The sequence below is a fragment of the Sinocyclocheilus rhinocerous genome, unplaced genomic scaffold, assembly GCF_001515625.1.
Source record: "Sinocyclocheilus rhinocerous isolate Xijiao unplaced genomic scaffold, SAMN03320098_v1.1 scaffold816, whole genome shotgun sequence".
In the NCBI taxonomy this organism is placed as follows: domain Eukaryota; kingdom Metazoa; phylum Chordata; class Actinopteri; order Cypriniformes; family Cyprinidae; genus Sinocyclocheilus; species Sinocyclocheilus rhinocerous.
Genome location: NW_015660894.1, coordinates 101,734 through 114,923, shown reverse-complemented (window position 1 = coordinate 114,923; position 13,190 = coordinate 101,734). Strand labels below are relative to the sequence as shown.

Genomic DNA, 13,190 nt, shown 5'->3' with positions numbered 1-13,190 from the left:
CTTGTGTGCTTATTTACCATTTTTTAGGCTTATCATTTTTACAGCCATTTGATTGTCTGACAAAAAGTGCTGGATTGTCATATTAATGTTGATTTTGCTTTTATCAAACTTGCATAACAGTTGCAGTATGTGAATCTGTAGTTGGCCATTGCAGCACCATGGACAGCAACAGCTGCACTGAGGAATACAAACAGTTGGAGCCAGGAGACTTAATAGGTGGCAACTATTTTACTACATTCCTATCATTCTTAAATGTATATTTGACTGAAGGAACAGTACAGTTTACAGTGAACTAAATCTCTTGCATTCAGCTTTCCTTTACCAGCTTGTTTACTGTGAGCCATCAAATCATGTTTATGACAATGTCAAAGTACCTTAACTTTTCAGATGAGTTTGGATTTAGATAATCTCCAATGCTTTTGGGATCATTATTATGGGATGTGTCTGTTCCTGAGGACACGGAACAGTTCTTTCAAGCTTCCCAACAATTTCTATTACTTCTTCAACCAAATAGCCAATTTTTTCTTTTATTTTTACAGAGAAATTATTAATTTTGTAACACTGTACAATAAATATTTGCATGGAATTTAATAATATTTTATTATAAAAAAATTATATCAATATAATACTTTCACTACTTGTAATTTTTCCAGACATCTACATTTGTGGATGAATACAATCATGAATGCTTTGACATTAAAAACCTTTACAGAATTTAAGAAATATTTTCTATTGGCCAATTTTTACATTATTTAAATACATCTCCATCAGTGATATTTTTATTGTCATTTAACTTTTAAAATAAATGTACCCTGTCTGAGACCTGGTTTGCAACAGTTCCTTTTTAAAGTTACTTGCTTTTGGGAATGTTGATGTGACAGCTGAGCAGTCATAACCTAATGCTGTAAAAATTGCGATTGTGAAATTACTGGGCAAACATTGAATCAAAAGTTACAATAAAGACATTTATAATGTTATAAAACTTTTTTTTTTTTCAAATAAATGCTGTTCTTTTTAACTTTCTTTTCATCTTAAAATCCTGAAAAAAAATTGTATCATGGTTTCCACAAAAAATGTGAAACAGCAAAAACAGTGTTCAAAATGGATAAGAAATGTTTCTTATGCACCAAATCAGATTAGAATTAATTTTGAAGGATCATGTGACACTGAAGACTGGAGTAATGGCTGCTGAAAATTCAGCTTTGCATCACAAGAATAAATAATTTAAAATAAAATAGAAAAGTTATTTCAAACTGAAATAATATTTCACAATATTCTTATTTTTACTGCATTTTTTATCAAATAAATACAGCTTTGATGAGCATAAGCAACTTTTCAAAAACATTGTAAAATTACAGTACAACTGAGCAAACAAAAAAAAAAAAAACACTCTTTCCTAAAAATGTACACTTTATTTGAACTTAAGAGTACAAAACAACGGTCAGTATGTACAATACTTGCACGGCCACATTCAACCTCTTTGGTCTTGACAGTGGATTAAATGCAGGTGATATGCACTGAAGTGTGGAAATGCAGCAACCACTAGGCATTGAATTTAAAATCTGCAAGTAAATACCATCAATTGTACTGTACCGTTCGACAGCAACAGAGGCATATTTTCAGGAAAATTTACTAAAACTAGCTAACATAATGTCAAAACACTGGCATTTAGCTAAACCTCAACAATATAAATAGAACATAAAAACAATAAAAAGAAGTTAACCATATTTACAAGTAATGCTTAAACCAGATCACATACAATTCTGCGGCGAAACAATGAAACATCAAAGAACACACGAAACGGGCGATAATCTGAGAAAAGTGTCAGTATACATTATTGAGAGCTGATTTTCACTTTCATGAAAAAAAGCAACACATGTGACGAGAACCCAATTTTAAATGGTTTAAATGGTAAACAATCCAAGCAAAGGGCAAGGTTTTCATTAAACAAGCACTGGTCCCTGCATTATCTTCTTAATTCAGAAATGACAAATTATGTCAGTTGTCCCGTTTAGACATTTGAACTTCAAATTGTAGGTCATAGTCTTTATTAAAATGCATATAAGGTCTAAATATTGGTAAATAATGGTCTTCTAAATCCCAACAAGTATAATATCGGGATGTAATTTTGCTTACTGACTTAAGACCTGAAAACTAGCCAAGTGCTCAGTATAAGCGTGAATATCATGCTTCATATCATGCCACAGATTAGGTACTACGTGTAATTCGAAAGGAAAAAGTCCCATACAGATACTAAAGGCCTCGGTGTTTCTACCATGTGAAACTGCAAACACAAATTAGCATGAACTGAATAGCTGGGACATTAAAATAAAACAAAACACAGTAGGGCTTCAAACATGAAATCCAACATTATGAATGAACACTTTACAGACAAAGGTTTCTGAACAGGCTTGATCTTCAATGCAAAAGATTCACATACTTTACAACATACATTATTAATTAAATCCCTAGCGTAGGGGAGGCACAGACACATTACAGACGATGGTGGAGATGTAACTGACACAGCTACTCCGGTCCTCCAATACAGCTTCTGATCATTTTTTCACAGATTTCACCAATTTTTCACTCCTTCTCTTGTGGAAAAAAGGGATTGCATTCAAATTAATCCTAAGGAAAGACAAGATACATACATAATAAATATAAAAATAATTTAATCACCCAAATGTCTATAAAAATGTATATATAATACTACTACTAAGAAAAATAGTAATATTGACATTAAGCTATAGTTTCAGAAATCTTGACTCACCCTGAATGGCTCCTTCGACATTACACGTCAGCTTTTTGGCTTTGATTCTCCTCCAGCTTCTTACTCTCTTCTGCAGATCCATCTTCCTTTTCTCCAGTTTTCCAGGATCCTTGCCTACATCCAGATTAAGTGTTACATAATATTCCACTTTGAGCAAATCTGGATTACATAAGCATAGTGCAAATGTGCAAAACGTGATGAATGGTAACGTCTTCACGGTTTAATGAGAAGTGGATATCATGTCGTACCTGAACTTCTTCATATACAGCCAGTAGGCCAGTCCTATCGCCAGAACCGCCAGCATCAGACCAACAACTATGCCAACAGCCAGAATCGTCTGGTCACTGTACTCATCTTTCTGATCTGCTTAAGAAACACAGAGATAAAACATTCAGAATAGGGCATGGACAAGGTGAAGACGGACAACTGGATGAGAACTTAAACCATTCAATAACTAAACAAAAGCAAATAAGACGCTGAAGGCCTAGCCTTTGTCAGGATGCTGGGCATCTCAGCACCTTTGTTTTAGTGTTTTTTAGAGTACACTCAAAAAGCATTCATTAAATTGATGACTAAAGGCACTGAGTTTTGGCATATGCTCTCTTCCTGTGTAATGCAAAGCTGTGCAAAGACCAGACCTGATCGTATTAACAACTCAGAGTCTTACCTTGTTTGTCCATTGTCACGTCCTCAACAACTGTAATCAGATATAAAATCATATTAAGTTCAATTTGCTTTAAATTCTCATGGAATGAAAAGCCCATTGCATACAGAACTGGAGAAATTGTATATATAAATGTGTAGATATATTCTAATAACAAAACGGATTAATGGACATTTGCATGTTAATTCTTGCTTTTTCTCAAATAACCCCAAATGAAACAGCAATGCATGTAAATACAGGAATCCAGAGGCTTACACTTGTGGTTGGTTTTATAATTAAACACTTTTGACCCGGGTTAGCCGAAAGATTTCAGTCATGTAAAGTGAAAGCGTGTGTTAGTCAGAGAACAGACCAGCATCCCGACAAACAGAACAGAAGAAGAGAAGGAAAGGTGAGCTCAAATAAAGATACAAGAGTTTTTATGTGCTAATGTTATATTATCCACGCTTAGAAGTTAACGTCAACCAAATCACTTAGACAAAACTTAGAATTATTACTTACTTAAAACATGTTAATTTTACATTTTAAGGCCAACATATAAAAGCTACTGTATTATTAGAGTTATTATACTAACAATTTAGGTTTCATTTAACAGTTAACATGAAATAACAATGAAAAATAAAGCATTTAATTTTAACATCACTAACATTTCTAAAATTAAAAAGTATCTGTTTTAATTCATTATTTTACATTTAATGAATGTGTGCTAACATTAACCATGAACAGTATTTTTATTAACAATCATAAAGACCAGTAAATACTGTTACAAAAAAATGAGTCATTGTTGGTTCATTTTAGTTAATGCATTAACTAACAGGACCTTATTGTAAAGTGTAACCATTATTATCTTTGATGAAAAGTAAAGTTTAAAACATAAACATGATCTTTGTGGGATGGACTTGAATTTAAAGGGGTGGTTCACTGTTTTTTTTCTAGGCTTGATTGTGTTTATGGGTGCAGTCTAACATGTGTTAATGCTTCGTTTAAAAAAAAACGCACCTGTGCAAGCACTGCTTTTTAATGGTAGGCCTATGTTTTTTGTTTGTTGTTGTCTCATACTTTTAGATACGCTGTTATTTGTAAATGCTACTGCTTATGTTAGCTTTTAATATACAGTTTTATCCTGATTAAAGCTTTAATACAGTACGGCAACTGCACGCGCGTCCATGTATAACGCTTCTCATAATGAAAATAAGTGTATAATTGGAACAGTTCATTGCTGGTGATGAGCTGAATGAGAGAGAGAGAGAGATGCAGAGCATGTGCAGAGCAGGGGGATGCGAGGAACAGTATTAAGAACCGCTGCTTTAGAACATTGATTTTGAAACTTGTGAATCTATTAGAATTGTTAGAAGTCAGAATCGCAATTCATATATGAATAGATTTTTACGTGCACCCCTAGTTTTCTCTTCCTCTTCTCTAAAGCAGCGCAGCATGGCCTTGCCCCCTTTGCTGCCTTTTCCCGAGGGTGGGGTTTATCTGGGTTTGTGATGTCACGAACCCGGGAAGTAACTTGTTGTAGTACCTACCAGCCGTTTTTGTAGGCATTAAACTGCCAAAAAATTTAAAAGACAACATCTCTGTTTGCATTGAACTTTCAGCTTCGTAACTTTGCAGATATTGTTTATGCTCAAACAGCAACATTACACACTAACTAGCGTTAAAAAAGTGAAATCGCAATCAACCACCCCTTTAATAAATAACAGATTTAGTCTTTTCAGATGCTAAGCACATTTGCAATTACAAATATTTTGTTCTTTAACAGTTTTGTCTTAATGATTTTGTTATTAACTTCTAAACAACTTTACAGAGAAATCCTGTGATGCATAAGGGTTCAGAAGTCAGCTAAGAGAGTGGAAAGAAGTTACACTTACGTGCGGACACATTAATGCTCTTAATGTCAGAGCCCAAGACATTAGAGACCGTGCAGGACACAGTGAGATTGCCATTTGGAACGATAGTGAGGCTGTATGTGACTTTGCCATGCTCAGAAGCACTCTCAACCTGCAATTACAGCACGTAACATCCATTAAATGACATCAGACTTACCACTGTATTCATGGCTATTATAATGTGGCAAAACAATGATATACTGAGTACAAGCTTTTTTGTAAAGGATCATAAGCACCACTAGAGAGCGCTATTGCTCTATGCACAAGTAGATTCTCTTTTATGGAGGCATGTGCTTAGACAAAGAGACACAGGCAATGAGGTAATGCACTTCTGACATCTAAAGGAGTAGCACTAACAGCTCAATTTGTACCAATACAAAACCACATGATACAGGATGTAAAAGCCTAATCATTTTTAATAGCTTCCTCTGTACACTCCCTTTCAGGCACACTAGTCATCTTATGTGTTTGAATAGTGACCTCATCCTAGTACTTAATGATATGGGTACAATAACTGCTTTGTTTAACAACCTACATGTATGTTGTCACAGCGAGAACATCTTTATCAGCTCAAATGTGCTGCTGGCTTGTTCGACATAAAAGAGTTTTACCCTTTCAGGTTCTTTTACTATTGAAAGCAACAATAAACCCTGGAAAGTGAATTGAAAAAGAGCCCAGATGCTCAGAAAAGCTATAATAAAAGCTTAATGGAAGGCTCGGTTTCAGGTTTTAGTTAAAAAAAAAAAAAAGGTCCTTTGGTAATACATTTGGTTAATATATATAAAATACTTAAATTTTAAGAAATAAATCATATTAGTTCTCTTTTATCCAAGCATTACAGTTCACTAGAGAACATAAATAATTCCACTCCATTTTTTGAAAAAATAATGCCATTTTGCCTTGTCCCCTGGTGATATTCACTGAAAAGCATTAACACCTGGCAAATGGCCTGTAGTTTTTTTTCATGAACATGAAAACAGGCAATTTATTAAGAAATATTCTAGGTGTTTCTTTATTTTTTCCCCAAACAAAACATGCTTTCTTGGGAATATAATTTTCATTGGTAAGAATTATATCAGTTTTTCCTGTGTCCTCAATTTCACTTTATATCCATTTAACTAACACAAGCCAGCTCCCTGGTGACATCATCATCATCATCCTCCTCAAGAAAGTCATTAGGTATGAGCATTGGCATGGATTTGATGAATTCTGTGATGTGTATTTTGTGGTGTATTAGGCGATCTGTCTAATTCTAAAACATTTCATTCTGTTTGATAAAACTATAGAAGTCCAAAATGACAAAAATATATAAATCACAATTTCAAAAATTGGTTAAAAATTCATCATTTGAAAACTAACCAAAAGAAACACTAGTGTTCAAAAGTGTGTGGTCGGTATTTATTCGTTTATTTTTTGGGAAAAATGAATTCAGCAAGGATGCATTACTTTGATCAAAAGTGACAATGACAAAAATGTATCAGTTTCTAAAAAAATATGAAGCAGCACAACTGTTTTCAACGATGATGATAAGAAAAGTTTCTTAAGCACTAAATCACCATACTAGAGTGATTTCTCAAAGAATGACACTGGGGTAATGACTACTTAAAATTCAGCTTTGCATCCCAGGAATAAATTACATTTTTAAAAATTTCAAAACAGAAAACAGTTATTTTAAATTGTATTTTTAATCAAATAAATGCAGCCTTGATGAGCATATAAAACATTAAAAAAGGCACTGAAAAATCTTCATAATAAGAAGGACGTGCAAGATCGTTCAGACCTACATTTGAGCCATTGACACTCCACTGTACTGTGGGTTTTGGAAAGCTTTCAGCCGCACATTTCAGGACCTTGGTCATGCCCTCACCACGCTCCTTGATCAGGTTCTTAATGACTGGAGAACCTGCAAAAACACTTATTCAATTAACTATCAAAAACGAAACCTATTCCTAAAGCATTTCTCTGATGTACAATGGTCTGGTCTTTTGGACTGTGCTCAACCGTAAAAACAGTTCAACTTTAATAAATCACATACGAAGAGCACTGCAAACTTACCTTCAACTACTAATTCAAATGTTTGTGTTTTCTTGAGGCCAGCCATGGAAACAATACATTCATATACGCCAGAGTCAGAGTACGTCAATTTGTCAAACTTGGGCAGGCTATTCAGCTTGGCATTGCCCTAAAAGAGAGTTTCAGCATTTTAATAACCAGAAATTAACTAAAGGTTCCATTTTTAATGGGATGAGTAGTCATTTTTTTGAGAGGCATTGATTTTCTACCTTCTTCCAAGAAGTTTGTGGTGCTCCTGAAGCTTTAACATCTACAGTCATCTCAAGGCTCTCACCAAGTTTCTTAACAATTTTACCAGTGCTGCTAAGGACCACATCAAGATCTTTGAGGAACGAAAAAGAGAGATGTTAGTCAATCCTAAAGTGGTCAAACATCAGACTGCATCTGAAGTATTTCCTTACATTCAACTGTGATGGGTACAGAAGCCACAATATCCTCATTGTCCACTAGTGAGCATTTGTATTCTCCAGTGTTCTCCCGGGTGACGCTGGTCAAGGTGTACGTGCTGGAGTCCACAGTCTTTTCCTCTCCCTACAGATACAAAAGGTGGTTTAAGTAGAAAAGCAGCCTTCAATTTTCTGACTTATGCTAAAGGAACGGAGAGCCAAGTGAGTTGCAGAGCAGACTTACGTTGATGTAGAAGTTGTAGCTAGAGGGTGGAGGGTTTCCGTCTGCTGTGCATTTGAGGGTCACGTTGTCTCCTTCCTTAAAAGGACCCTGGGACACCACTTGGAGATTGACCCTCTCGGTAGGGTCTGTGGAGAGAGGGTATGTGTAAAGCAAGGTGGGCAAGCCCTGCCAGAGCCCATGCAGATAAGGGCACTTCAGAAAAGCTCCTTATGAGCCAGAAGAGGCCCTTCAGCTCAAGAGTTGAGGCTTTGAGAGTGCTCTCGTGGTGAGAAATGCTTTTGAGGGACAGCAGTGGGGCTAGTACCTTCACTATAACAGCCAGAGGCAAGGCAAGACAAAACCCCATTCAACATCTAAACGCCCTGCTCCAGCAAGGCCAAATTACATATCTTATTTGGACGAAATTCAACGAGCCATGTGATTCTGACAAGGCCTCTTTCTCATGGCTACTTCAGATGGAAAGCGAGTTATTCTGAATAATCCTGTGAATTATGCTTTAGACCATTAGACCATTAACCACTTCAGTTTTGAATGCATTTGCTCTCAATGACATTGTTTGGAACTGAATAATGGAAGAAAATGTAGGAGCATTAAGATTAAAAACTTGCTAAAATGGACCATATAGGAAAAATATTATCCAAAGACTTTGTATAGGCAGCATAAGAAAAACTTACAGTTCACAGTGAAGACAAGAGGAGAGGAATCCATGTTAGCAGACTTGATGTGTTGAACCTGACAGGTGAACTTGGCATCAATGTCTCCCTTCACTGCTGTATACTCCAGAGTAGAAGTTGTCGTGGACAGTCCTGTCTCTTCATCAACATCCACATTTGTGGTGATTTTAATGGCTGTAATAAACAAAAAAAAGAAAAACATTAATAAAGACAAACAAAATATAGTACCAAACAATAAAAAGCTCTTTGATCATTTGAAACTAACTCTCATGCTGCAACCCCATATGACTTTCTTTTTCTCATTGGAACACAGATGGAGAACATCAGAAGTTCTGAACCACTTTTATGATATTAATATGGTGCTTTTTCATCTTTTTAGAAGTTTTAAAGCTTCATTACCATTTACTGTAATTGCATGGAAAAGAGCATTGAAAACAGTCTTCAAATGTTCTCCTTTTTGTGCCATACAGGTTTGGAATGAAATGAGGGCGAGTAAATCTTGGCAAATATTTGAGTGAATAACTAATTTCCACCATATTTCACTCTACCTGCTCCATCAGTCACAAGAGGAGTTTTATTCTTGAACCATGTGATGTTGCCAGCTGGATTGGCACCTTCAGAACGACACTGCGCCAACTGATGAGACAAAAATCAAAACACTATACAGTTACGAAAAAGAAAATTGAAAATTAATGCAAATATTAAGAGAGGAATTCCAAAGCACTGCATTTCATCATTTATGGTTCAGATTGTAAGAAGTTAATATATTTGAGTTCTAATTGAGTTTTTAATGCATATTCATGCTGTATGTGTATGTGATATATAAACCATAAATAAACTATTTTGTAATCTGTGGACTTGATTACACAACCTACCGTAGTTGGTTTGCCGATTGCCATCACAGTCGTTAGGTTTGTAATCTGAGGTTGTGATGGAACCTCTGAAAACAAAAGGAAAATTTGTTGGACACAGTAGTTCATAAATGCATCCAATATAATCATTTTCAGTGCAGTCAAGTCATCTTTATTTATATAGCGCTTTTAACAATACAGATTGTGTCAAAGCAGCTTTACAGTAATACATAGGAAAATACTGTACTGTTTAAGTACTGTTATTAGAATTATTGTCTTTATAAATATTAAAACATTCTAGATTTTTGGTCAGTGCTACTGTGTATGATACTCACTGTAAATGGCCAGTTGAACAGGATACTCTAAAATGTCTTCTTCTACCACCACCATGCAGGTGAAGGTTCTCTGATCGGCCATGGCCACTTGTGTGATGACGAGGCTGAAATCTTTAATACTGACTCTGTTCTTGTAGTTCACATCGTTGGAAACAGTGGCATTCTGATCCCGATGTTTCACCAGTATGTTGCCATCTTTGTCCTAGTGAGCAAAAAAAGAATGTTTAACAGAGAATGGTACAAGTACACCATTCATATGCTGACATTCCTGTTCAGATGTAAACACTGTGGCTTTTTAGTGCTTTCAAAACTGTTTAGCCAACAGCATAAATTTAGCTAGGAATTGGAGTAGTTTGTCTGAACAATAGCAGTGGGTGAAATGGCAGTAGTATTAGGGAAACCTGTTCGGAAATAGTTGCTATTTTTTAAGAATCTGGAAAAATTACACACCGCAACTTTAAAATGACAGAAAATGAGTGAACCTCAAACTTACATATTTCCATTTTACAAATGTGACTTCTGCTTCCACGACACGCCCGTTGTTGCATGGGATTTCAATGGTGTCTCCATACTTGCTGGTGACAGTTTCCAAAGCACTCACTAAAACGCACAATAAAAGACATGACTGTAAATACAATGCGTTTGTGAAAATATCCTGTAAAGGTAACGTGAGATACATAGTAAGCAGACAAAGCCTTTAGTAAACATATGTACACTCACATTCTCATCATATTTTTATAGGTTTGATTTTTGCATTTACATTTTTTGATTGAAACTTGAGAGGGTGTTTGGAGTAGCTTTTTATTCTGACCCTCAATATTTTAATATTATTTGAATCATCAATTTTGCCTGGCTGATTTGCAGGCTGATTTGATATTCAAATTTCAAGCACTCATTGTTTGTTGAAAGTCAACATGTTTTCTGTGCCATTCTCATTTTTGATGCAAAAGCTACGAAATGAAACCTCAATTGATGGACAAATGATTTATGATTTCAATCATGATTCATTGGGTTTTTTACACATGAATTTGATATGAGCTTCACCTGAAACTAAATATTCAAATTGGAAAAAGGCTCTGAATCCAATTTCTAGACAAACACCAAAGTCAGTTAAACTGGTTGTTGTGTCACAACTGCACTTCTGAGAAAGGGACGGATAACTGTCAACTGAAAATAGTAGTGCAAGATAAGATTGAGACAAAACCACATACTTTCGACAAAATTCCACCAAGACATATATTTAAAAAAATGTATTGCTTGACTGAACCAACTTATTTCGGATTTAAAAACATAGAAATCTGTGGCTGTTGTGACATGTTTAATGGGAAAAAAATAATATACCATAAGCAGCGAAAGAATTAGCTGGCACTGCTACCAATGATTATTATAGAGCTATTCTAGCATTTTGTATGAGTAAAAAATAATTCTCCAAAAAGTGATAATTTTACTATTAATATACTATTACAGTATTTAATCATATTTTGAAGTAGATGTTATATTTTCAGTTTTCATTTGAAGTTTTAGTCATTTTGCGTGCATGTCAATTTTTATTAGATTCTTTATTACTATTTAGTTTTAATTTTATTTCAGTTTTAGTTTAGTGATTTCACTACTTATCAGATCTTACATCAGCTTTATTTCAATTAACAAAAATGATTTTAAATCATTAGTGCAGAGTACAAAAATTTAATTTCTCTTTTATAGTTTGTTCGTAAACCCCAAATTAATCTGTAGCAACTTGTGTTTCTTTATAGGTAATCTTCCATCTCGTGTCCAGAAGAACAAAATGCATACTAAAAAACACTTCTCAGTGTGCAGGTTCATTAAGGGTCAGATGAGCCCACTGGGAGAGAACAGAATGTGCTCATAGCCAAAGCTCACTGCAGCCTGTGGCCACACAGGTATTAGCTTCATTGTTATGCTAAGATAAATTTCTGTCTCATTGCTCAGTGAAGCGTGGTCCTGCTAATAGCCCTTTACCTTCACGGACCCTTCATAAAACTAGATTCAGTTCCTGGCCATGTTTACAAAAAGGAAAACATACAAGAGCAAAGAATGCTAATAACTGATATACTACTAATCCTCTTCGCATCACCTGTTGCGACTGTTATTTTGGAAGTTAACATACATGCTAACAACATGGATCATTATTACCATTATCAGTATTCTTGGGAAAACTTCATTCTGATTGGTCAACTGAACCATTCTGCGCTTGCCGTCATGATGAATCATATCATGAAACATAGGGGCTAGGATTAAATGGACTAGATGACTGGAGTTCACCAGAGAGAAGTCTGTCGTCTCACTGGAAGATCCAGTTAGGACATTTTGATTAATTTGAGGTAAAAAAAAAAAAAAAAACTAAATAATAAACAAAAAGACATGGATGAACCATTCACAATAACATTTAAAGGGATAGTTCACCCAAAAACGAAAATTTGAGGTTTATCTGCTTACCCCCAAGGGCATCCAAGATGTAGGTGACTTTGTTTCTTCAGTAGAACACAAACGAAGATTTTTAACTCAAACTGTTGCAGTCTGTCAGTCTTATAATGGAAGTGAATGGGAATTAGGGCTGTCAAATTTTTTTTTTGAATTTCGAATATTCGTCAAATTTAAAATTCGGGATTTTTAACATTTAAAAACCAGTGGCAGCCTTATCAGTGGCGCACGAGATGCGATGAGAAAGTAAATGTCATTGCATTTTAATGTTTTTGTTAGTCTATCCAGTTGAACCCACTAGATGCGGCGCTGCTACGTTGTTCATTCAAAATATTGCAGAAAAAGAGAACAATCAATGCGGGGAAGATGTTGTTTACATCAAAAAAAAAAAAAAGCTGTTCCCAGAACGCATATTCATCGCATTTTCTAGAGGGACATCTATCAGCGTTGCACTCGCGTCTCGCACGTTTAGAAAGCTATGCAAAATTAATGTTAAATTAATTTAAAAGTTCAACTTTTAAAAAACATGTCTCAAGACTTTATGGCGGTTTTCCCCATCCCACTGCATCTCAAGTTTTTAAATGAAGAACGTACTCTTTGTGATTGATTTTTGGTTCTTTCTAATTGTTTAAGCAAGTTTATTAATTATATATGGTTTATAAACATAATTTTAAACATTATGCACTTTTTTTCAAAGATAGTCGTGTTATTTTATTATGCTTTGAAGAAACGTGCATAATATTTTGCTCGATGCGCCCTCTTGTGGCCTCAGGAGAGAAGCTAAAAGCTTTTTTTTCCCCCTAACTGAAATTATGCCATTTAAATTCGAATATTGATAATATTTAAGTAAAAAATTTGA

The 13,190-nt window shown here is 35.0% G+C and overlaps 1 protein-coding gene across 2 annotated transcripts in view; it reads right to left on the bottom strand.

The window, feature by feature from the left end:
- Positions 1 to 1,392: 1,392 nt before the first annotated feature.
- Positions 1,393 to 13,190, bottom strand: part of LOC107726107 (CD166 antigen homolog A-like) — a 22,535-nt gene continuing 10,737 nt past the window's right edge. Inside the window, exons 2-16 of one of the 2 annotated variants that reach the window (XM_016535610.1) lie at positions 10,383 to 10,489; positions 9,890 to 10,091; positions 9,579 to 9,643; positions 9,252 to 9,339; positions 8,704 to 8,877; positions 8,030 to 8,154; positions 7,801 to 7,930; positions 7,609 to 7,721; positions 7,382 to 7,508; positions 7,111 to 7,229; positions 5,309 to 5,438; positions 3,438 to 3,467; positions 3,019 to 3,136; positions 2,771 to 2,884; positions 1,393 to 2,628 (exon numbers count right to left, since the gene is read on the bottom strand). In XM_016535610.1, coding sequence (XP_016391096.1) covers positions 2,791 to 2,884; positions 3,019 to 3,136; positions 3,438 to 3,467; positions 5,309 to 5,438; positions 7,111 to 7,229; positions 7,382 to 7,508; positions 7,609 to 7,721; positions 7,801 to 7,930; positions 8,030 to 8,154; positions 8,704 to 8,877; positions 9,252 to 9,339; positions 9,579 to 9,643; positions 9,890 to 10,091; positions 10,383 to 10,489 — 1,622 coding nt within the window. In that variant the 3' untranslated portion in view covers positions 1,393 to 2,628; positions 2,771 to 2,790. The remainder of the gene's footprint in view (positions 2,629 to 2,770; positions 2,885 to 3,018; positions 3,137 to 3,437; positions 3,468 to 5,308; positions 5,439 to 7,110; positions 7,230 to 7,381; positions 7,509 to 7,608; positions 7,722 to 7,800; positions 7,931 to 8,029; positions 8,155 to 8,703; positions 8,878 to 9,251; positions 9,340 to 9,578; positions 9,644 to 9,889; positions 10,092 to 10,382; positions 10,490 to 13,190) is intronic. The other variant, XM_016535611.1, reaches the window with a different exon arrangement.